The sequence below is a fragment of the Taudactylus pleione genome, unplaced genomic scaffold (assembly GCF_031769625.1).
Source record: "Taudactylus pleione unplaced genomic scaffold, aTauple2 ptg000370l, whole genome shotgun sequence".
In the NCBI taxonomy this organism is placed as follows: domain Eukaryota; kingdom Metazoa; phylum Chordata; class Amphibia; order Anura; family Myobatrachidae; genus Taudactylus; species Taudactylus pleione.
Window position 1 is genome coordinate 4,497,095 of NW_028284771.1, and position 26,281 is coordinate 4,523,375.

The 26,281-nt window shown below is 44.5% G+C and overlaps 1 protein-coding gene across 6 annotated transcripts in view; it reads right to left on the bottom strand.

The window, feature by feature from the left end:
• Nucleotides 1-26,281, bottom strand: part of CAST (calpastatin) — a 222,994-nt gene that overhangs the window by 17,901 nt on the left and 178,812 nt on the right. For all 6 annotated transcript variants that reach the window (XM_088444664.1, XM_088444666.1, XM_088444665.1 and 3 more), the window contains 16 exons: nt 24,741-24,791; nt 23,609-23,704; nt 17,279-17,362; nt 15,772-15,870; nt 14,017-14,097; nt 13,888-13,932; nt 13,267-13,362; nt 12,850-12,936; nt 9,112-9,216; nt 7,196-7,279; nt 7,007-7,054; nt 6,242-6,334; nt 3,992-4,081; nt 3,446-3,538; nt 342-434; nt 210-245 (listed from right to left, as the gene is read on the bottom strand). In XM_088444664.1, coding sequence (XP_088300790.1) covers nt 210-245; nt 342-434; nt 3,446-3,538; nt 3,992-4,081; nt 6,242-6,334; nt 7,007-7,054; nt 7,196-7,279; nt 9,112-9,216; nt 12,850-12,936; nt 13,267-13,362; nt 13,888-13,932; nt 14,017-14,097; nt 15,772-15,870; nt 17,279-17,362; nt 23,609-23,704; nt 24,741-24,791 — 1,281 coding nt within the window. The remainder of the gene's footprint in view (nt 1-209; nt 246-341; nt 435-3,445; nt 3,539-3,991; nt 4,082-6,241; nt 6,335-7,006; nt 7,055-7,195; nt 7,280-9,111; nt 9,217-12,849; nt 12,937-13,266; nt 13,363-13,887; nt 13,933-14,016; nt 14,098-15,771; nt 15,871-17,278; nt 17,363-23,608; nt 23,705-24,740; nt 24,792-26,281) is intronic.

Sequence of the window (26,281 nt, forward strand, 5' to 3'; positions counted from 1 at the left end):
CTGCATTCTTAAGGAAATAAATAAAATTGCTGCTTCTCTAATACATTGTACACAGTACACGTATATTACGGGTCATAGAGGATAGTATTATTTGATGGCCGCACAGCAATTACCATAAAAAAGCAGCCAAAACATCCGCTGCTAGACCCCAAGGTCAGGACTACAAATATAAAAGTAATAAAAGTATAATGCTGACATTTTATTCTTACCTTAGGTTTCACCTCTTCTGGTTTTGCAGGTTTCCCCTGTAAGCGTACATATACATGAGCATAAATGATACACAAAGATGTATACACATGAAATTACACAGTACATATAGCAATGTACACATAGAATATTACCTGATCTTTACCATCCAACAGGTGCCTGTAGTCAGGAGGGATTGTGTCATCTCTATCTCCGAGCTTGTCAATGTGCTTTTCTTTTGCTTTTTCCTGCAAATGAGGGAGAACTTTAGAATTAGATTGCTGTCCTGCTATTGAGAGGTATGTGGAGGTGTAAATGATGTGTGACAGGTACGGGGAGGTGTAAATGATGTGTGACAGGTACGGGGAGGTGTAAATGATGTGTGACAGGTACGGGGAGGTGTAAATGATGTGTGACAGGTACGGGGAGGTGTAAATGAGGTGGGACAGGTACGGGGAGGTGTAAATGATGTGTGACAGGTACGGGGAGGTGTAAATGATGTGTGACAGGTACGGGGAGGTGTAAATGATGTGTGACAGGTACGGGGAGGTGTAAATGATGTGTGACAGGTACGGGGAGGTGTAAATGATGTGTGACAGGTACGGGGAGGTGTAAATGATGTGTGACAGGTACGGGGAGGTGTAAATGAGGTGGGACAGGTACGGGGAGGTGTAAATGATGTGTGACAGGTACGTGGAGGTGTAAATGATGTGTGACAGGTACGTGGAGGTGTAAATGATGTGTGACAGGTACGTGGAGGTGTAAATGATGTGTGACAGGTACGTGGAGGTGTAAATGAGGTGGGACAGGTACGGGGAGGTGTAAATGATGTGTGACAGGTACGGGGAGGTGTAAATGATGTGTGACAGGTACGGGGAGGTGTAAATGATGTGTGACAGGTACGGGGAGGTGTAAATGATGTGTGACAGGTACGGGGAGGTGTAAATGATGTGTGACAGGTACGTGGAGGTGTAAATGATGTGTGACAGGTACGGGGAGGTGTAAATGATGTGTGACAGGTACGGGGAGGTGTAAATGAGGTGGGACAGGTACGGGGAGGTGTAAATGATGTGTGACAGGTACGGGGAGGTGTAAATGAGGTGGGACAGGTACGGGGAGGTGTAAATGATGTGTGACAGGTACGGGGAGGTGTAAATGATGTGTGACAGGTACGGGGAGGTGTAAATGATGTGTGACAGGTACGGGGAGGTGTAAATGATGTGTGACAGGTACGTGGAGGTGTAAATGATGTGTGACAGGTACGGGGAGGTGTAAATGATGTGTGACAGGTACGTGGAGGTGTAAATGAGGTGGGACAGGTACGGGGAGGTGTAAATGATGTGTGACAGGTACGGGGAGGTGTAAATGATGTGTGACAGGTACGGGGAGGTGTAAATGATGTGTGACAGGTACGGGGAGGTGTAAATGATGTGTGACAGGTACGTGGAGGTGTAAATGAGGTGGGACAGGTACGGGGAGGTGTAAATGATGTGTGACAGGTACGTGGAGGTGTAAATGAGGTGGGACAGGTACGGGGAGGTGTAAATGATGTGTGACAGGTACGTGGAGGTGTAAATGAGGTGGGACAGGTATGGGGAGGTATAAAGGATGTGTGACAGGTACGTGGAGGTGTACATGGTGTGACAGGTATGGGGAGGTATAAAGGATGTGTGACAGGTACGTGGAGGTGTAAATGATGTGTGACAGGTACGTGGAGGTGTAAATGAGGTGGGACAGGTACGTGGAGGTGTAAATGAGGTGGGACAGGTACGTGGAGGTGTAAATGAGGTGGGACAGGTACGTGGTGGTGTAAATGAGGTGGGACAGGTATGGGGAGGTATAAAGGATGTGTGACAGGTACGTGGAGGTGTACATGGTGTGACAGGTACGTGGAGGTATAAAGGATGTGTGACAGGTACGTGGAGGTGTAAATGATGTGTGACAGGTACGTGGAGGTGTAAATGATGTGTGACAGGTACGTGGAGGTGTAAATGAGGTGGGACAGGTACGTGGAGGTGTAAATGATGTGTGACAGGTACGTGGTGGTGTAAATGAGGTGGGACAGGTATGGGGAGGTATAAAGGATGTGTGACAGGTACGTGGAGGTGTACATGGTGTGACAGGTATGGGGAGGTATAAAGGATGTGTGACAGGTACGTGGAGGTGTAAATGATCTGTGACAGGTACGTGGAGGTGTAAATGATGTGTGACAGGTACGTGGAGGTGTAAATGAGGTGGGACAGGTACGTGGAGGTGTAAATGATGTGTGACAGGTACGTGGTGGTGTACATGGTGTGACAGGTACGTGGAGGTGTACATGATGTGTGACAGGTACGTGGAGGTGTACATGATGTGTGACAGGTACGTGGAGGTGTAAATGGTGTGACAGGTACGTGGAGGTGTACATGATGTGTGACAGGTACGTGGAGGTGTACATGATGTGTGACAGGTACGTGGAGGTGTAAATGAGGTGGGACAGGTACGTGGTGGTGTAAATGAGGTGGGACAGGTACGTGGTGGTGTAAATGAGGTGGGACAGGTACATGGAGGTGTAAATGATGTGGGACAGGTATGTAGAGGTGTTGTAGTGATGGGAGAGGACGTTTTAGATATTTCAGATGGGAGCTAACAGTGTTTTTTTCCAACTGTTTAAAATCCTAATATAATCACTAGAAAAACATTTTATGTACCCCAGAATATTGTAAAGACATTTGCTGAAAAACAAGTGTTGCTTATCATTTTTCCAACATTAATAAAAGGTGTAAAATGACAGATTTTGGCATTTTTTTAAGAACCTCCAGTACTTTTCTTATGGTCACTAACAGCCTTCTATATAGTCAAGCTATCCCAGTTGCCCCCTTTTTGGGGTCCAGGATGATTTCCCCACATTTTTATACACTTCTCCTAGGTCACGTTTTGTAGAGACCTTTGCGGTGAGTCCCGCAAATCGCCGTATTTATTGAATATTGCAATTCGGAAGTGAGCGCATTGCCACGATCTAGATTAGTTTTGTGATGTGAGTTTGCTTTTGCAAACTTGCATCTAATTGAATTGACTCCATTATCTGAACCATGCACATTTTTATGCTCTTACAGTTAACAGAGAAGTCAGCTGGGGAGCAAGGAGATGGGGCATGTTTGACTAAGGCAGAGTTGTCCTAAAATGGCAGCTGGGAGTTGTGGCTAAACAGGAGCTGCAGATCCGCATGATCCAGGAGACTGCTACAGATGATATTATTATAATTCTTTGCATTGCTCACCTTTACCAAGTCCACAACAGGCTTGTTCTCATCGGGGTCAGCTTCTCTTGTTCCCAGTGATCCGGAGAGCAGATCTAGAGCATCGTCAGGTATCTGTACATTATAAAGGTATAGAAACTCATTGAATAATGTTGGGAATGTTGTTGTCATTCTTACAAATGGTACTGTACATTAATATTGCACACACCCTCTGCAACTTTTGGAGAGCTAATTCTTTGAATATTATGATCTCCCCTTATATATCACCAAATTGTGCCTCTATAGCGTGCAATGTATAAAGTATGTATTGCAATGTATGTAGCTATGTCTAGAGTATGGTATTTTCTGACTATTTATGACATGACATGAAGTACTCTGTTCTGATTTTCACGCAATTATCGGTAGACTGCACATGCATCGATATACGCATGCGCCAAGCCCCCCCTGTGATCTCGTACACATATCTTCAGGGATCACAGTGTGATTGACAGGAAGGCACCATTTAAGGGAGGAAATTGGGGACTGATCGGCAAAATGCCAGTGGGGCAGTATCAGTCACGGACTCACAGAAGCAGGGGTCTTTGGAGCTTCGGACTGAACAGCAGAAGCTTTGGAACAGGACACAATCTCTTCTGATCCAGATTTTCCAGGTGCTTTCTAAAAAGAAAAGTACAGATATTTAGGACCTTTTTAAAGTTTGCTCAAATGTTGTCAAACGGTCCTCAATACTTTCACGGTCACTAAGTATATTATAGGGAGGAATATATACAAGGTCTGTTTTGTGATTCTCCAGGTTTGGAGGTTGTAAAAGTGAAGATTTTTCCACTGGATTTTAAGCGGTGATATTATCAGGTTGGTTTTCCTCTGAATAAAAATCTTGACTTTAAACCTCGCACTAATTTGTATTCTATTACACTCCCCGCAGAATCTTCAACATTGCCTTGGCCTCTTCTCCACGTCGCTCACCTGACCTTACTTACAGAGATGGTTGAAAAATTCAAATCAATACAAAATTCTATAGATGTCATTGGTTCCGTGACCCTGAACAGGTGTACAGTACAACAATCAGTACAGGTGTGCAGGCTCGGTGACCCTGAACAGGTGTGCAGTACAGCAATCAGTACAGGTGTGCAGGCTCGGTGACCCTGAACAGGTGTGCAGTACAATCAGTACAGGTGTGCAGGCTCGGTGACCCTGAACAGGTGTGCAGTACAGCAATCAGTACAGGTGTGCAGGCTAGGTGACCCTGAACAGGTGTGCAGTACAATCAGTACAGGTGTGCAGTACAATCAGTACAGGTGTGCAGTACAATCAGTACAGGTGTGCAGGCTCGGTGACCCTGAACAGGTGTGCAGTACAATCAGTACAGGTGTGCAGTACAATCAGTACAGGTGTGCAGTACAATCAGTACAGGTGTGCAGTACAATCAGTACAGGTGTGCAGGCTCGGTGACCCTGAACAGGTGTGCAGTACAATCAGTACAGGTGTGCAGGCTCGGTGACCCTGAACAGGTGTGCAGTACAGCAATCAGTACAGGTGTGCAGGCTCGGTGACCCTGAACAGGTGTGCAGTACAATCAGTACAGGTGTGCAGTACAATCAGTACAGGTGTGCAGGCTCGGTGACCCTGAACAGGTGTGCAGTACAATCAGTACAGGTGTGCAGGCTCGGTGACCCTGAACAGGTGTGCAGTACAATCAGTACAGGTGTGCAGTACAATCAGTACAGGTGTGCAGTACAATCAGTACAGGTGTGCAGTACAATCAGTACAGGTGTGCAGTACAATCAGTACAGGTGTGCAGTACAATCAGTACAGGTGTGCAGTACAATCAGTACAGGTGTGCAGTACAATCAGCTACTGAACAAGATACAAATTAGTGTTTTGTTTTTTTTAAAAAACTAAAAGTAATATTTTTTATATAAAATTACTCTAATCTTTCTTTAAATTGAACTGTAAACACTATTGTAGTGTTTGCAGTTCACAATAAAAGAAAAATTAAAACATTTCAAATACACCAATATCCTTCAAACTGTGCAAGTTGGCTCAAACTGTGCGATTTTATAAAGGACTGGTTCTAAAATGTTTATAATTTAGTCACATTAAAAACAGTAATGTGAGTAAGCTTTGGACTGCTAAAGAATAAAGATGATCCACTAATCCTTGGGGTCGCTTTACAAATACAGTCATTATAATGAGCATAAAAACAAAATGGCTGCCTCTGAACACCTATTTATTCATGGATATCCGCATTCTTTTTATTTTTTATTTGTTCAATTACATTTAATGTCATTTGCTTATTGTTGTGTATATTAGAGCTTTATAAAATGTGTGTTTTCTTCAGTAAGCGGCGTTTAATTTTGTGTTCAGTCTACAAAGGTGTAATTATGCCTATTTACTTAGATGAAGGGGTACGTCCATTCTGGCCACTTAAAGAGATGGATAAAAGCATAAATATAAGGAGGAATAAATAACACAACAGAAACATTTTTTGCTGCACTGCAGGGAGTATGAAACAGGGAACTTACTGCAGAATGACTGCATTATATTGTATATGCTGCGGACTGCTGCAGGCCACTAGCATCAAACTGTATGTTTTCAACTACCAAATGCCAGCTATAATATAAAGGCGAACTTCAACTTCGTCACCAATTGGCTCATATTTCTGTCTGACTGCATGCATTACTACTAACCAGTATTGGAATAGTACATCAGTTCCTATAGTTCATTAATCATCTCTGTGTGCAGACAGTTCCAATATTTCTATATGTGCAAGTGTCTGCAATACATCAGCGCTCTCTCCTTCCTTGTTCGACTTACCGCAGAAGACTGTAATGACGCACACTGGGAGGTGGTGGGAGATGTAACAAAGCCTTCAGTCAAAGCATCCAGCAAGTCGTCCTCGCTCATCGGCTGCATGTTCACAGGATATAAGGAGCACAGAGTGAAAGGAGAGTGAGCAGCAAGGTTTTATGCCGAGTATGAGGGTGTTATGTGAGCAGAGCTGTAATGTGACACTGCAGCACATAATACATGTGAAACAGAACCAGACGGAACAGACAAAAAACTTCTGCCCAGCAACGTTCTAGAAACAAACCCCAGATACAACCATCTGTACTCATAGAAACGACTCTAAGCAGGTGAACTATAAAATGATGTGGGGGTTTTTTTCAGTTAAATGTTGCTTTGGAGTTGACGAATTCTGAAAAGCTGTTTGCAAAGTATTATTTTACTATATTCTGGTTGTTCGAAGTTAAATACATGAATGTTATAAGCAATAAAAACATTAAAAAAAATTGATCAGTGCGTAATAATTAATATTATTATCTAATTGGATAGTAAATCTGCTTCACTCTCTATAAGATCCTCATCACCTCTATATAACATGCTACCACTCCGCATAACATACGGGGGACGTCGTATAGTGATACTGAAGTGTTTTTCGTGTGTTGTAATATCATGTTTTGCAGGAAACATTAACATGGCAACAGCGCAATTCACCAAGCCATTGTCAGAGGCAGGACGGCATATCTGACCCTCCTTATCTGAGATTATATGTATTTATTTATAGAAAACACATCTCACCTGTGGCTTTTCTTCAGGTTTTGGCAAAAGAGGCTTCCCATCTTTATCCTGTAACAAGAAAGCTATTTATAGGCTTTAAAATGTAACAGTCACCTGTACAGTCTTGAGGCGGCCATCTTGTGGCTCAACCAACATTGAGCTCATCACTGCAGCCCAAAAAATGTTGAGGAAATGCAAATTGCTACCTACCTTAACTTCCTTTAGCCTATACTCAGGAGGTATTGTTTCTTCATCTTCACCAAGTTTTTCCCTATTTTCTTTGTCTGTTTTTTCCTGGAATAATAACCCCCACAAATTTCAAAAACACAGAAAAGTATCATGTCCGTCTGTATGACACACTACAGGTATTAGGAAATCTTTGTCCAACTTTTATGGACTCACTGCTTCCAGCATGTTTGAGAGCCGTAACTCATCTCCTAGAATTCAATGTTATTGTAGAAATTGAAATATAATTTCTGCTTATAATGTTTCAGTAAAGACTTGTGTGACTGGACATGCTAAACAATAATTAATTGTTTAATGCTGCAGATAAAATGGTACCACATGGGTTACTATCTATCTGCACTGACAATTGGAAGGCTTTGTAAACGGTAATGTTTGCAAGGAGTTTTAAACTTGTTAAGACGTAAGTAAAAACACACATAAGCCATGTCTGTGTTTGGTACGTGTTTACAAGTGCATTAAATGTTTGCTTTTTAAACATGCATATGGCTTATGACAAGATAACCACTTCCTGTTCTGGCACAAACACATGTGAAAACGCTTCCTAACTGCATCTTATTGACATGAATGCATATTTGCTGACATTTTGGGCTTCCCTGTGGGAGATCCTGGAGAGGAGGGTCCTGGGGGAGTGGCGGCACTATTGTTGTCTCCACCCATGTCAGTGCACTGCCGCCATCCACATGATCACATTATCTGCCTCTTAAAGTAGAATGTCAGTGGCGTAAATCTTAATTCAAATGACTTCCACACATACTGTAAAATAGGAATCCAGCCATCTGTCATCCTAACCCTCTGTCCCACGCTCACTGTCTACCCCATCTGTGTCACCCCTGTCTGTCTATCCCCTTTAGAATGTAAGCTCTCACGAGCAGGGCTCTCTATCCTCTTGTGCTTATCCTTTCTTTACTTATATTATCTGCTCTATACTCAAAAGCACCTAACCCGTGACTTTTGCCATCCTGCTTCTGTTGCAGCAGTTTATATACCATGTACTTGTCTTGTAGTGTCTTAAACTGTATGACACTGTTTTCTTGTTCTGTTCAACTGTTTATGTACTATGTTTCTGTACTATGTAAGGCGCTGCGGAACCCTTGTGGCGCCATATAAATAAAGGATAATAATAATAATAATAATAATTCAATGTAAATCGCAAAACCGAGATAAACCGCCATCGGGATGTGGAATCCAGGAGGACTCCCTGAAATATGTGAGCCAAGTATGGATAAATGCAAGTTTGGAGATGGGAACAGATGGAACACAAAGGGCCTGTTTCAGAGCTGGAGGCAGTTGAAGCCGATAATTCGTCTTTTGCTGCAGCGCAACTGCGTCTTTATGCTACTGCCGCAGCTGATGGGATTCGTACCAAGGCGCCCAGTGGCTGTGGCGCTAATTAGCAGCTGTGTGCATGAAGATGCACCATTGGCCTCACCATCAGAGATTACACCAGGCATAAGGAGGCGCAGAATCTCCGTACAAACATGGCTGCCACTGTCAATGCAGCTGCAGCAAAACTTGCAGTCGCTGACCGCAACACGGCCGCACCTGGCTAGCCACTCCCGTTACCACCCAGAAACACCCATTGGCTGCGTCCAAATTTGTTCTGCGGCTCCCATCGGTAACCATCGTTCTGCGCAGTGCGGCACAGATACATGCGCAGGCTGAAAACATTGGCTGCTCCTGTGTGGCATCGACACTGCGTTCACCGCTGAATCAGGTCCCAAGAGTAAAAAGAATCCCGACAACAACAAAAAAAGCACAACTGAAGTCAAGAGCAGAATTGTTTACACATACTGCATAGCATATACATTAGATCTGTTAACGCCAGTATGTACACAGGCCAATGGGTTATAATTCTTCCTTAGCATTCCGTAAATAATTACCTTTACTGCATCTGCAGCAGGCTTCTTGTCTTTTGGTTCTTCCGGTCTAGCAACCAGCGAGCAAGCCAGGCCCTCAATTGGGTCAACTTTGGCCGTAGGTGCTTTCTAGAACCAGAGAAGGGGCACAAATTGACATCAATAAACATTCTTGCATTTATTAATATTAAAACATTTACAAAATATTACAAAAAGTATTCATTTTATATTTTATCATAATCATCAGTATGGCTGACAATCTACTTCAAAACATTTCTGAAATACATTTTCCGTCTGAGCTACAGTTTATTGCTCGTGTTAGGGTCAGAGGAGGACTAGGGCCTTGCTGGCAATTTTAAGAAATCTAAAATGAAGAAAATGCATTATTAAAATGTGCAAAACTGTAGCACATTTATAATGCAGTGTAATCCTCTGTAACGGCAATGACAACTGAAAATTATCCATACTGTAGTGAAAATTGCAAACGTGGCACCACAGTGTAAAGGCCATTTTGTGGTATAAACATACTGGCTGCATGATGTGCAGGAGCTTGCTGACTTTGTTGGGAGAAGCTGGACGGATCCAGCTAAATGTGGGCTAGCCACAGTCATGGGTCTGGGCCTGCACACTGATGCAAAATCCCAATTTCCTGTTGTGGAGTTAGAGATTTAAACCAGCTTGAAGGCATTAGGCGAGCACACTTAATGGGGTGTTACCAAGATTGCACATGACAAAAAGCCTTGCACCCGTTCAAACGAACTTGATGTTCGCAGGTTTATGGACATTGTGGTGATTGGGTGGCAGTTTATATTTTTTACTAGAATGTTTTGCACCTTCCAGAAGAACTTTATGGCGGGGGATAGAAGTGCAATATAAACATTAGAATGTGTCACTTAAATAGCCTATGTTCCCAGAAGCACTTAAAATAAAGTTAATGTAAAAATGAATAAAAGGGTGGTGCTGAATTATGATTATACACAGGACGTGTAGCAATTTATGTGTGTGTGTGTGGGGGGGGGGGGGTTCCACATTACGTGCTTCCAGCTAGGCCTGGAAAATGGTTGACAGAACATTTGTTCTGAGGTACTTCCTGAAGCAGGAGAGAGCTTTATTACGCGCTAGTTGAAGAAATATGCTTCATGTTCACATATTCCGTAGATGGTAAATGAGCATTATTGAGCTTTGTAAGGTATAACATGGTACTACTGTACCAACATAACAAAGTGCAGGTGCAGCACAACAATATTACATGTGTTCTCATACATCTAACCTCAATACGCCATGCAGAGCATCTTGCCTGGCGTGAGTCTCCACCTACCTCCCATGCTACTCTGCGGCTCTCTTTGCCGTAAATGCACATATGTCTCAATGCAATGTGACTAGGACGCACCAGCTGACTATGCTGATTAATTTGATATAGGACACTTGTATATCTGTGTGCACCTGAGTCTGTATATGGAGAACAATTGAACTTGGAACAAAAAAAAAAAGCTGTGGCAGCTACATTGTAGCACTTCACATACAGATTCTGGGACTCAGTCGCACACAGATATAAAAGTGTTACATATCAAATTAATCAGCACAGTCTGCTGGTGTGTCCAAGTCGCATCGCATTATGACAGATACATTTTTGGAGAAAAAAGACGCCCGGTGCTAGCAGAGTCTCATGGGACCTGGCACTCCGAAAGGGGCTTTTTATCGTTACTGCATCGAAGATGCATAAGAACACATCTGTAAAAGTTTCTATAATAAATAAAAAGACAAGAGCCTTGTAGTGTAATACTAAATATAATGCTCTGAATTCACTTTTTACAAACCTCCTACATACATTTCGTCCAGAGTGCTTAGGAGTTCCCTTTTTACTTTAAAATGCTGCAGCACTACTTTTCATTATTAAGTATTAAAGATGGGAGAACATACCCTCAGGTGGGGTTGGGTATGGGATCCCGGCTGTCTGGATGCCGGATGTCAGAATACCCGCCAGTCACAATTCTGGCAAGCTCCCTACACCTAACCCCTACCCTAACCCTGCCTCCCCGGTGCCTAAACCTAACCTCCTCCTCCCAGCACCCTAAACCTAACCCTCCCCCCTTAGTGCCTAACTCCAACCCTCTCCCTAGTGCCTAACCCCTAAACTTAACCCTAAAACTAACCCCCAATACTTACCTTCCGGCACGGCATTTAGACAGTCGGCATCCTGTCTGCCGGGATGCTGACTACATCCCACTCAGGTGCACTATTCAAACACTGAATAGTACTGTATAGCTTGAGTAAAGCCTAATTGCAATATAAAATTATTAGCGCATACTATACTGTAGAATATAAGTGTGATAGTTTGTACATCAGTGATTGTTAGATACAGTATTTGCTGTAGGAGCTGAGAAGTTTCCTCCTTCCAGGGCCGGATTAACTAAGTTGTGGAAGCCCCCTCCAAGCCACATGGAGGCTACACCCCCCTCCCATAAGCCCCACAGAGCATACCAACCCCCCCCCCCCAAGCCACACAGCACCTACTGCTCCATTCCCACCGCTGATGACTCACTGCCACTGGACACCTGTTCTCGGCAGGGTCACATCGACCCAGAGTGGGGGTCCCTCTTGCCCCCCTTAATCCGGCCCTGCCTAAGTCTTGTCTTTAACAAGATGCAATTGTCTGTAACGATCTCAGATGCAATTTCGTACGGAACGCAGCTGCGAAAATGTGCTAATGCTTGCCAAAGCTCAGCCGGCATAGGGACACCCACTGCTAATTTCTCATATCTATCCAACCTCGCTTATCTGCATATACATCGGTACCATCGACTCACATCGGCCCGTTACTCTGCATTTACAGCCGGTCTGACCAGCCGCAGAACCTGAAAGACTTGTTGCACGCAGTAAGTACTCAAACTGCATATGCAATCGCAGTGGTTTTTTTATGCATGCCCATGAAACGGCATCCAAACGCTGACAGTCTGTCACTCACTTTGTGATTAATTATTTTGTGCGTCCGTGATCACTATTGCGAACGCTGCTGAATCAGACCCAAAGATAGATGATCAATAAAATACAAGAACTACACTTTAGAAATAACAGTGATATGTACAACTTGACATTTGGCTTGTTGTACACAATGATAAGCTACAACTTGTGTTTATATACTGGCATTAGTGTGAGGAATGTCTGCAGAAATGGTAACTCCCCGTTGATGCACTATTGAGGTAAGTAATCCTAGCAGTCTTCATGTCTTGAGTAACGGTGTCAGGAATCTGTTCCTGGTTGCCTGAACACTGTTATTCAAAGCAAGAATAATGCTTCAGAAGTAGAATGAAGTTGTACCTCAAGAGTGCATTAATGGTTCTTCACATGGTGTAGGTAGTGCTTGTAGCTTATTGATCATCTATCTGCAATCCAGCTATAAGTGGATCACTCACTGTTTGCTTTAAATCTTTGTTATAATGTTTTAGGCACTAGTTAAATTAGAAGTGATGTAGGCTATCCTGTTGCATAAAGATCCTGGGGCACTATTCTCACATAGTAATGTAGAGACAAGCAAAACTCTAGATGCTTAGGGCAGATGTTGTTAGTCCCTGTAGTACTCAATACACATGAATATTTGATATGCTTCATTTCTGCAGACATGTATAAAAGGTACGTTTAGAAGACACTATAGAGCTGGAACATGCAGTAACTGTAACACATGATATTTTAATATGTTGTGCATATTCTTGTAGGTTACAGTAAGAAAATGATAGCATTTTTGGAATAAGTTTTGGTACTTACAGAAGGTGCGGGGGCAGCCTGGACAGCTGACGAGGAGGCGCTAACCACTACAGATTCAGGTTCTGACTTTTTTCCTTCAGACGCATCCTTAAGAGACATATATATAACAAATAAACAGGGGACTCTAATGGAGCAATTGTTAGGAGGAAATTGTAATGTAACCCCCCCCTATTATTTGTTCAGTAACAATTGGTTATACTACCAGGGATGCCATGAGAATTTGCAGACTCCTGTACGAGGAAAGGGTGGTCATGTGCCTGTGGACAGGGCCATCACATGTTGAGAGTTTAGTGCCCTCTTTGTAGATGAAGGGGGTGTAACCACATGGGGACGTAACTCAACTCTTTGGCAGGCCCAAGTCCCAGCACCCTGTACTCTCCCCTCCTTTCCCTCTAGATACAACACATAGTCACTTACTTTTGGTTTGACGGGTGGTGTCTGCTGTACAGGTGGGGGCTGAGGACAAGTGAAGTCTTTATCAAACTCATCTGCCAGTTCACTATCACTCATGGGCTGAAATAAACAGGCAATTAAATTCATTAATCACAAACATCATTATACCCAATTGCTAATGTCTGCTTGTATTCTCATTAGCAGGTTAATTACCTTTCCATGCTAAATTAGTTTATAGTCAAAGAGTGTAGTTGTTGTGACATCCACATGTTATGGAAACGGTATTGTCAACACCCAATGCTGCACAACACAATAGTAAGGGCTCATACTCCCAGGTGACGGTACTGGAACAAAGCCCAGCGCTGCATGTATCAGGAGGTGAGTACATCAAAGTGGTGAGTACCAGCGGTGCAGTCCATCTAGTGACCAGCAGATCCAACCTGATGCCTGCTTAAGCTGTGACTGTAGCACACTGAAGTGTTATTGTAAGTGGGTGGCTCAGTAACCAGCTGTGAGGATGTATCATTATTATGATAGCGGTAACTCAGCATTAGTAGAAATAACAAATCTGTTAATACGTAAACTTCCCAACTTCTTTCATTGTTTGTGTTCGATTTATTAAAGTTAAAAATAAAATGGATTTACCTTTTCTCCAGGAGGCGGAGGCACCTCTTTACCATCTACTTTTCCCTGGGAAAAAAAATAAAAAGTAATATGTTTACCTACAGCAACAATAAAATGCATAGTGTGCAATCTTGGACTACTCCCACTTACATCTAGCAGGTGCCTGTATTCTGGTGGGATGGAGCTCTCTCTTTTGCCAAGTTCCTCAATATAGGTTGCTGTTCTTGTTTCCTACAACCAGAAAGCAGTGGTAAAAAAACAGTGATCCGCTGGGAGGGGGGAGACAGAGGGATCTTTCGGATTATTCTTTGGGGATTTGTGTGGACAGGAGCCCACAGTCTTGCCGATCGGGTACAAGCTCCGGAAAGTTTTGCTTTCCGGTGCTTGATACATATCGGAATTGTGGCAAACCTCTGAAAACAAAAGTTTTCCGCATTTTAGTACATGCCGCCCCCAGGTGGATTCATGGAATTAGAAAACTATTAATCAAAATATATTTGAAGTGTCACTACAACAATAATAACAATCTTTATACATCACTACTCCTAGTAACGACTGTGCTCTGTTCCTGTGAGATGCCTACTGTATTCCGGTAACCCCAACAACCCGATACATCATTAGGTTGTTCTGTGCTGAGCCCTGCTTTGCCCACGACCGGAAGTCCTGATGCACAGTAAGCGGTTGGTCAACATTTAGCCCATGTACAGAAGTGTCCACATACAACTACCTCCGTGCGCTACAAGTCGCGTTACACATAACGCGTGAGTGCCGAGAGACTTGGTAGCACAAAGCGTCTTTCCGCACAACTTTTTACTTTCAAATGCGTCTTATTCACACAGCAGTGATGAGAGATGAGGCAGCAACAGCTCAGCCTCGCTTCTGTATAGTCAGACACTGCTTGCAGAGCTCAGTAAGCTGCACAGAAAGAGAGCTAATAGAGGAATGCCTCTGACTATGGGGGCATGCCTAGAGCACTGATGGACACCTTGGATGCATCATGTGACCAGGAAGTGCACTGCAGTGTTTAGAGATCGGAGCTCAGCAGCAAGAGAAGACACAGTGAGGCAGGTAGGAGAATCAATGGACACTTAAACTTAGTGTAGTGAGGGTAGAGTTACAGGGATTAGGGGGTGAGACAGGCTCCCAGCACTCAGACTCATCTCCATGTGTGCCTCCCCAGCCTTTGATCTCACCACACGTCATTGGAACGCACAAGCAGCTTCTGCTGGTTAATATTATATGCGGCATGCCTATCTTCTGTGTGCGACTACAGGTGTATCTGCATGTAAAATCTTACATTACAGTGTCAAAGGCTATTAGCTCTCTTTCTGTGCAGCTTACTGAGCTCCGCAAGCAGTGTCTGACTATACAAAAGCGAGGCTGAGCTGATGCTGCCTCATCTCTCATCTCCCTGAGATATCTCCCCTGCCTACCCTGACTGCATGTCCCTGGTGCATTCTACTCACACTGCTTTGCGAATAAGACGCATTTGAAGGTAAAAAGTGGCACGAAAAGACGCTCGGTGCTACAGAGTCACACCTAGGGCTGTTTAACGTGCAAGGAGGCTAGATGTATGTGGACACATATGTAGACATTCTGATGCTGACAATTTGTACTGCACCCCTGGCAGGACACTGAGCAATCATGTTGGGCAACATGGATATGTAAAACCACATTGGCCCACCATGGCTCAGTATCAGGCCAAATCCACTAGCTAACTCAGTCATACCGATTTCGACAAACTGCTAAATGACTACATGTTAATGTCTGGTCAGCAACAAATTTGTCCAAACCATTTAGAGATCTCCTCAAACAGACTTATCCTTTGGACAAATATACAGATACCAATATGTGTTTACTCTGCACTTCAAATAAATAGATGAAACAAAAATTATATAGAATTACCGTCACTACTGGACCTGTGAAAGTGGGAGATTCTGGTACATTGAACTCGGGGCCTTCCAGAGTACCCATTAGTTCATCTAAAGCATCCTCCATATCAGCCTACATCATGGAAGATAAAAAATAAAATGAGAAAATCACATGCAAACAAAACTGTAATCGGCCTGCAGTCAGCCTAGCAGAAGTTAGACAGTGAGATAAAGTGTCTGAATGGGTATTTTAGTTTAGTGAACGGTTCGCTGTGCTCAGTTAATGAGCTGTTCTGATTATTACATGTATCCGCTTCAGTAGCGAAGCAACCATTGCCTAGCCTGTATTATAGGCTAATGCCAAACCTGCAGTAAACACTGTGCCAGGGTCAGACTGGCACACAGGGGTACAGGGGAAATCCTCTGTATTTTCTTTTAACAAGAGCATGTATTTGGCCTTTACTAGACCAAATGCAGTGCTCATTGTGGGCAGGATGCATCAAAAGCAAAAATACGGTCAAATCTCTGAAAAATTAGATGGCGTTGCCTAACAGAAGCCTATGGGCTTCTTTTCAGAGTTTTCCCAGAAGAAAACCAGAGGACAGGTCTTACCGGAAGAGCTGTTCTTCGCTTAAATGTTCATACATACGGCGTTACTAAACTCCGATATGCATGCCATCAGTGGCAGAACGCATTGCTTGAGGCATCCTGTCCTGACTGTTAGTCACTGGCTGATATGTACAGGGATCTACGGTCATATGTAGAGTGCATTAATAGGAGACATATATATATATATATATATATATATATATATATATATATATATATATATATATATATAGTGAGAGAGAGAGAGAGGGAGAGAGAGAGACAGGTTCACAATGATGTGCTTTATTATTATACATACATTACACTGCATTCCCAGGGACTATGTTGTATTCACTATACTGCGTAATCTGGTAAATTATACTGCATGAACTATAAATTACTATATATCTATAAAGGGGACCAGATTATACACTGTAGTGGCCACGTTGTCTGCAGCCTGTCATCTCTAATGGTTGGCCAAGCCTCTGTGGTGGCTGTCCACACCCCTCAGGGCCGGATTAAGGTGTGTGGGGATCCCCATACCAACCAGAACACCTGCCCACTACCACCTAAACCCACCAGATACATTTATAGTTTGGACGCTTGGCCCACTGGAGACACCTAAGCAAGCTGTGGACTGCGGTAGGGTAACATGCCCTTGCCATATTTCATGCATCAAAAGTATTGATGGGAAGGACAAACCAGGAATCATTGGGGCGTATTTACATCTATTATGTAATGCAAAAGAGGTCACTGCAGGCCAATTCACAAGGCTGACATCTTCTACATTAAGCTGTTCTATGGATAGAGAACAGCAGTGACTAGTGCTAGCCATGATACATTCATTCATTCAATCTTCCTTTAGCACTAGCTATAAAGGATTCCTTAAGAGATTTAGCATGTTTACTTCTGCTCTACCTCCTTAGGAAATGCTGTAACACGTATTTACGTACAGAAGGTGTTGTGGCAGCCTGAACAGACGATGCAGCAGAAGGAACGACTACGTCAGCTTTAGCTTGTTTATCTTGTGCAGTGTCCTAAAAAAATAACACAGGAAAATATTTTATTTAGTAATATGTACATTAAAAAAAAAAGAACACATTGGTTTTGAGGACTGGTTAAAAGATAAAGCTGAGATACTGTAGTAAGGCATGAGATGATCTTCTACAGTTTCCCAGAACGTTCTGCAATGTCCAGGGTGCCTACAGTCCCTACTAAACATTTTGGGGGAATTGTAAGGTTACTGTGAGAAATTACAGGGTCATATTTAAAGGGAACAAATTATTATTTTTCTCAGAGCTCCAAAAATAAGTAAAAACTCCATATCCGGAAAATCTCCAATCTCACATACTGTGGAAAAACAAGAGATATGGTAAGATATGGTATCTCTGTTTCTACGAAGTCCATAGGGTCCACAGGGTTGACCTTGGGGTATAGGTTGGGAACTAAATCCGGGCACCACGCAGTTAAAGCTTTTAGCTCCCAGGATGCACTTGGGTCCACTCTCCCTATAACCCCACCCCCCAGCCAGAGGCACCTCAGTTTGTAAGTAGCCAAAGGCCGGAGGAGGAGAGAAAAAGAGAGAGAAAACTGGAACACTCTAGAACTATACTCACAGAAAAGGAGACGGGAAACCGGTGACCAGTAACACAGCCCATATGAAGCCAGGTGCGTCAGGGTGGGCGCCCTGTGGACCCTATGGACTTCGTAGAAACAGAGATAACAAAGGTAAGTTCTTACCATATCTCTTGTTTTCTACTTCAGGGTCCATAGGGGGTCCACAGGGTTGACCTTGGGGATGTCCCAAAGCAGTTCAACCAAGGGTGGGGACGCTCCTGTGCTGAGAGGAGAATCCGTTGCCAAAAAGGAAGCATCCTGAGAGGCAAAGGAAACCAATGCCTAGAACCTTAAAAAGGTATGGACAGAAGACCACGTGGACACCTAGTAAGGCAAAACAGCCGAGGCGCCACAACGAGCCGCCCACGAGGGTTACATGGCCCGAGAAAAAACAAGCCTCAACGACAGAAATGCCTACCCATGGGTAGGCCCCTGAGGAAGACATACGAGGCCATCCAGCCAACATTTCATTATAGGCCGGCCATCGTTTCCTGTGAAAACCAGAAACCGCAGACCACCAATAAGGAGTCCGATTACCATAAGGAACTTGAACGGATCATATAAAGCCAAAGAGGCCGGACCACAGTCAATGAGGCCACACCAGCCGAGAAGACTGGGGACTGAATGGCCGTACCATAAGTTCCAGAATAATATGGAACCCAAAAACCACTCTAAGAAGAAATACAGGGCGAGAGCAACTCACACCCTGACATGATGCCCTCCAGAAGAGGGAGCCACATGAGAACGCTCCCAATTCAGACACTCTCCTGGTTGATTTAAACAACCCGAGAGAGAGAGAGCTTAAACAATAGACCATGTAATGGCTATCACAACCAGCGGTTCCATTGACTGTCCCCGGAAGGAACAAAGAACCACTACTAACTCCCCAGGAGTCCCTAGGGAGGACAAGTGGAGGCATAATCCAGAAAACACTCCAAAAGGATGAACTGGATACCAGAGCGGAGCAATTCCATATCTTAACCATACCGACAGTGTAGAGATCCGCACTGTCAGGAAGGCCAGGCCAAGGGTGAAACCCAAGCCAGCCGGAAGGAATGCCAGAATATCTGAAAATCCTGGACACCGGAGGATCGTATCGACAGGTACGATACCATAAAAATTATGTATGCCACAGTCCGTGGCAGATCCCAGCAAAGTCTGGCCTATCTGCTCTAAACATCTCAATGAAGACAGAGCCAGGAAAGCCCTAGGACCACAGTAGGGGCGCAGTCAAAGACAAACGATCCAGGTCCAGGGAAAAACAAGGACCCTGAGACAACAGGTCCAGATAGTGAAGCAGTAGGAACGGAGTATCGATGAGGAGACTCCGAAAATCTTAGTACCAGTGATGTCTGGGACGAACTGGAGCCCCCAGAAGGAAAGCCCCTCCTTCTCGAATTAAACTTCCGAAGACCTCGAGGAAGAAGGGAGACCGGAGGACACAGGTACACAAAGTGGAAGGACCACTTCACTGACAAAGAGTCACTGAAGGTAGCTTCAGTACTCCTGGAGCTGGACTGTAACACCGGTAATGTGTGATCAAGTCAGAAGGCCATGAGGATCAATCCCCTCAGGGAGGCCCCCTCTGCTCACCAGGAGTTGAAACCTCTCTTGGAGAAGAGACTAGTCCCCGGGATGCACGTCGCGACGGCTGAGGAAGCCCGCTTCCCAATGGAGAGCTCCAGGAATAAACACTGCAGAGTTGGCCAGGAGAAGACCCTTGGACTATGTCAGAATGGATGACATACCTGACATTGCCACCCAACTACCAGTGTTGCCTAGATGGAAGTCACTGTTGTGACACTGTCGGACTGAACCTATTCAGGTTTACCATGACATATGGGTTAGGCCAGAGTGAAGGTCCAAGACAGCCTAAAGTATCAACAAGTTAAGTGGCGGGGCAGAAACGACAGACGTCCAACTGCCCCGAAACGAATGCGGACCAGACACTGTCTGTAGCAAAGAACACCCTGGACGAGATGGCCATAGCCACCCGGACAGAGACCAACTCGCCTCCGGTGAAAGTATCATCGTTCGAACAGCGATCCGATGGGAAAAACTCGATCCATCTGGAGGGGAGTCAATTATGGCAAGGCCTGGAATGGAACGGAGCACATTCCGCCCTACCAAAAGGTAGACACTCTGGTAGACCGCGCATCACAAAGAGTAATGACATATGTCGAATGCGTAGATATCCGCACACTCCAAGTTGAAGAGTGGAGATCTTGTCTTACGCCAGAAAAATTCTCAGAGTCTGAGAATCCAGCAGTGCTCCCAGATGAAGAAAACCCTGTGAGGGATGTAGGGAGAACTTTTTTCTCCGTTGACTAATTATCTGTGCCGAGAAGAAGCCACGGTTATCCTGACCTGGCGGTAAAGTACCTTGGTGATCCTGCTAAAAGCAGGAGACCGTCCAGAGAAAGGAGCATTCGGATACCCTGAACAGGTGAACTGTCAGAAAATCCATAAGGCTGGTAAACCCCGGTGGAGTTGAGGACAGTCCCAAAAGGCAGAGCCCGAAACTTACAAGTGTTGCTGTGGCACAGCAAACCTGAACCCATGCTGATGAGAGGGCTCTGTACGTACCCGTAGGTACGTATCCTGAATACTCAGATATACCCTAAAATCCCCAGGTTCCAAACGTCGGATGATGGAGCATGGACGATTCCACCTGAGTCCAGGCACCGTTGGAATCTGATTCAGGGATTTGAGACAGAGTATAGGCAAATGAGGACCAGTCGGTCACCACCCCAGAAAGAAAGTAGAACAACCAGTCCCTCACTGAGATAGTGAGGTTGGCCGAAATAGCTCTGCTTACCACAAAGACTGTATAGCTTTCTGGGATTGTAAGGCCCTGATCAGGTCTGAAGAAGGGCCCGTGTAACAATGCCTGTGAGGAGGCTGCCTGAGCAATGAGAGGCCGTTGAGAATCAGTACCTCACTCTGGAAATTCCCCAGATGTAGACCTGTCCCGACAGGCTGAGGGTATATCCTCAGGTGTAGAAACAGGGTCGTCCGGAAGTCCAGGACTGCTCGGTATTGGATATGGTGGCCCCCATGGAGGCCGACAGCCTAGGAAAAAACAGGCCTTTAGGCTGACCCTGAGGACAAAAAGGCTTAACAGAGTTAGTCCGAATGTAGTGGGAGTAGCTAAAGACGGTATCTCCCCATTAGTGATACTGCCAATGATGCAACGATCTTGTCAAGGTCAGGACCAAACAAGATCTTCCCCATGGAAGGAGTGTGCACCTCTGCTTTCCCATAACGCAGCCATAGGGTACTGCGGCGGATACAGACGCCGCCAAAACCCTGAAAGTTAGAAGACCGGCATCCCATGAGGTAATCCCACATATGACCACTGCATATTTTATGTGAGCGGCAAAAGATATTTGAACCTCAGACGTGTTGGAGGGGAAAAACGTCACAAAAGCATCACCATGCGATGGCCATGGTAGGACGGGCAACAGGCCCTGAAAACGAGTACATTGATTTCAGGCAAAGTTACCACCTACGGATCCGTAAAATCCGTCCAGGCGGGGATGGGAGGCGTATTAATGCCTGTAACCCGATGATTAACATACAAATCCATCCCAGAAGGGGATTTCCATTACTTGTGAGGACCCTCAGGGAATGGGTAACAGGAGGCCTTTGTGACTCCTCGTATCTGGCGACAGCCAGACTCCCGCTATGAGATCCACCCACTGGGCAGAAAACGGGAGATGTATGATACAGGTGCAGGATCGACATTCTCTATATCCAGAATGAACCTGGCTACCAGCCCCAAAGCAGGGATAATAATACTTGAAATCGGCTCCCCCCATGTGAGAGGGAAAGAGCCGAATATACCATCCAGTTCACGGCAGAGCCACTGGTCAGTAACCAAAGGGCGTATATCACGCCAATTAGTATTTCGTATAAAACGACATCCACCAGGGTGGCCGTTGTGGTAATCCCTGCAAGGGGAATGACAGACCGATGTGGTATCGGAGGTAATTCATGTACTGTGAAAAACCCCGGCGGGGAGCGACAGTCTGTTGCACAGGGGTAAATTACAAGAAATTGCGAGATACCCCGAGTTCAAAAGGGCAGTATGGTGAAGTAACTCCAAGCGAGTGACGACAATGGGGCCCGCCCGGCGATCCTCAAAGGAGAGGATCCTGAGAAATAAACCGCCCTTTAAGGGGGTCGTGCAAGGTGCCCCGCACCAGATGGTGCCGCATACATAAACCTTTCTGAGTTAAAATCCTCCGCACTAATTCCTGCAGGCTATGACTTGCAGGATAGCAATAATGGGTGCAGTATCGTGTGCAATCTCCTGGTCAGATATATCTGACTATCTTGACGGAAATATTAAGCAGCGCCATACCGGTCCTGACTGACGCTAAGATTAGCTGCAGGGACCCATTATCAGCGTATGCAACTCACAGTTCCATCTAAAATATGGCAACGTGCAGCACGCAACAGTATGTGACAAACCTCACAGATATTAACAAATATATATATGTGAGGTCTCAGAACCACCCCAGGTACACCTGTATTAGGGCAGATAAAGAAAAGGGATAGATATACACTGACAGGTGAGAGAAAAAGCAGACAGTCAGCACTAGCATAAGTCACATACAATGCAGAAAAATATATATACATACATAAGCATGACATATAATATACTGCACAATGTCGCTACATTCAACTGCCCAGATTCAGTGTCTGGGAAGGCTATAGCGCTGTGTACACTCACCCAAAATGGCCAGTTACGCAGGGGGACTGGGCTCACTGACATCCTAAGAGTTCTGCAGCACCACAGAGAGAAAATGGCCACTGGAGACCTCAGAAGAAGCGTGGCCCGCGGAGGAAGCAGCTCAGCGACGCCAGACTGTATTATTGAAAGGCGCGCTGAGCTGAGGGGAGGAGCCGCTAGACAGGGAAGGCTTCCTCCCCTGGCTAGCAATTAACCCCCCGGGATGCCGGCTCCCGCTGCCGCTATAATCCCTGGTGGGCTGTGGACACACGGGGTATGCCTCCATGGAGGGGGAGCCCGCCGCCACCGCTAGCGCCTCCGGTCTGTCCCCAGAGACCGGAGGCATAAGGCTGCATATTCACACGTGGATCACCGCAAGCGGTGACCACGCGACTTACCTGTCCCCGTCGATCCGGCAGCAGCCCAGGGATTCCTCCAGAGCCCGTTTAGTACAGACTCTGGGGTCCCGCTGCGATCCCCAGATCTGTACTGGCGTCGCAGCGCCGGCGGGGTGTAGGAGCGGCAGCTCAGACGTCCATTGGACAGTCTGATGCTGCCGCTCTGAAGAGTAGTAAAAAATAATAAAATAAAACTCTTTTAAGCTTAGGGGCTGCTAAGCAGCCCCCCTGCAGTAACGGTGACCCAACTCCGGCCGGGCACGAACTTAAACTGAGGTGCCACTGGCTCGGGGGTGGGGTTATAGGGAGAGTGGACCCAAGTGTATCCTGGGAGCTAAAAGCTTTAACTGCGTGGTGCCCGGATTTGGTTCCCAACCTATACCCCAAGGTCAACCCTGTGGACCCCCTATGGACCCTGAAGTAGAAAGAGCTCCTTTATCTGTATTTACTGTACAGAAGGAATAGTGAGTATAATCTGTGCTATTGGCTATGGCATAAAACATACACAATAAATATTTCTAAGCGTGTACCTTGGGTCCCACAGCAGGAGCTGTCTGGACAGTGGGAGAAGGTGAAGATTCGAAATCCTTTGAGAATTCGTCTAAAAAGTCATCTTCACTCAGTGGCTGAAGGATGCAAGATACAAATTATGTTATTGTGATTAAAATGTCATCACTTTCAGTGGTTTCATCATGTCAAGGTTTGCTGCCTAGGCCAAAGGAAACATCAATTGGTGAGAAAGTAGGCAATAGCTTGGTTAGTAAACGGAAAATTAAAGACAAACATGCAAAGGGTCTGATGGTGAACTGGCCACATACATGCTCAAAGATGAAGTTCTAAAAAGGGGCCCATGTAGTGTATTTGTGCCCTTTTGCTGAGGGGTAGGCATCACAAAATGTGTATGCACCAGCCCCCAGGCTCTCGGCTTATACATGTGCTGTTATCATGCAGTACATTAATTTGTAATTATATGACCCAGAGTGGGTGCTACTATTAGGTAGCAATAATAATTTTGGGGTGAGTGTTTGGGCGGGGGGGCCCCCAGAGTTGCACTGGCTGGGCTTTTTTCAGGGCATCATTCACAGATACTTTTTCATCACCTTTCTATTTGTTTGTTCATTATTTATGTCATTTTAATTCTCTCTCATTATATTTTTTCACTTTTCGTGTGATGCCCTGGGGATGGTCCTTGGCTGGATTATTTTGGGGTGCCTTACGCCTCGGACGTGAACCCCTTAATGTTAGGGACGCCGGTATAGAAGAGCCTTGATGTTGGCCCGGCGCTTAATCATTTATTTGCAAATTTATGCTACTAATACCTCTGAATTTCTATTATTATGTAGGATTCAAGTATTTTTGTTGATATTGCTGCAGTGTGCTGGAGGGAATATTCCTTTTTTTCTGTGAACCAGCCCCCAGGCACCGGATATGGCTACTGATAGGTGTATAATACGGTCCACTACGCAAATGGGCATATATCAGACCAGGCTTAATGGTAATAACCACGCCAATATTGCTAGTATAGTCTACATTATACAACAGAGAGAAAGCTAATTAGTGATTGGTTCCCGCTCCAAAATAAAAAGTTAAGATATCCAAAACAAACACCAAAAATAATAATGTTTGGACGTATTCAGAAAATGTATGTTGGAGATACTTTACCTGAGGTGGCTCGGCTGGAGGTGGAGGTATGGGTGTACCATGATCTTTCCCCTAAAAACACAGTACATGCTATTACAATATGTAAATATTGTTAAAAATAATTATAATTTCATATACCCATGGAAGTCTGCATCTTCTAAAACCATGTTCTATTAAATCTATTGGACTCTATTTAAAAGCACATTCAATTAAAAAGTGCCCCGTATACCATCAAAAATCAACCCTTGTTACCATCAATAGACCCCGTCATTCAGTGGCGTAAGTTCATACCAGATGCCCGGAGGCAAGTTATCATTTAGTGCCCCCCTATCCCCCATATATACAGCCCTAAATGGGGTGAAGACATTGTGGGTGATGGAGGAGGTGCCGCTTCAGGGCTGGCGCCTGGCGGCAGGCGCCTCCATTGTCTCCCATACTTCTGCCCCTGCCTTCATTGTCCTCTCCCCAAAAGCTGAACAGCAAAGAGCAGGGAGCACTGCCATTTTTAAGCTCAAAGATTCATAAGATTTATATTGTGCTCACTCTGGGCAATAAGCAAAGAGCCATTCTGGGTCAATTCAAATAGAAGCGATCTTACATTGCACGTTCCGGCGAGATGCCCTGGCAATGTGCACTGCGCACAAATTCCGTATATATACGCTAGACTTACATTGTGCATTTTACCTTACAGCCCCAAAGAGTGCTCTAAAAATGCACAAAGTAGGGGCGATTCAGGGTGCCATCGATATCATTCAAACGCTGTCTCAACAGGCACATCGCTACTGTACTGTTAGAATCAACCCCAGAAAGTCAGTGGGACTCTCTCTTTGGCAAAGTCTCTTAATGGCTAAACAGTTGCATTTTCTTCCACAGGCAGTGCTGCAAGGATAGCTATTTGGCTGCGTCATGTAGTAGTCCCTGCTCCCCTCTGACAGGTTTTATTAATTTGAAAAATACAAAGAAGAGAAGGAAGGTTCCTTACTCAGTGCACATGCCCTTATTATTAAACATACAGTAATATTACTTCTTAATGTAAGGTATTTTTATTTGGTTTCTGTACACATTAAAATACAGCTTTTATTCAGTTTCTTATTAAAATGCATACCCAATCACTTGGTAGTTAAAGCGAAATAGGTTTTAATAAAATATCGAGAGTGTAATCTAGTAAAGAAATAAGTAAATTAAAATTCAAAATGTTTGTCTGCCAATAACAAAACTTTTTAGTTTCCAAAAAATAGTTATTTCTATTTTCTTATTTTCTGATATATGGAAGGATTAGATTTTAATTCTTCAATAGTATTCTATTACTTCAATATATTTCCTTTTTCAGAACAGTGGTACAGTTTTTAATGAATTCCTTTTCGTGTCTCTGGGAAATCTAATGGAGCCATAGAGTCACCACTAGTGCAAGATAGTGCAATCTAGCAGCAAAGCGCTACCCCATTAAATATTAAAGAATAACTAGCAGTGTAGTATTAAATTATGATTCCAATAGTGTCAGACACGAAAAGGAATTCATTAAAAATTGTACCACTGTTCTGAAAAAGGAAATATATTGAAGT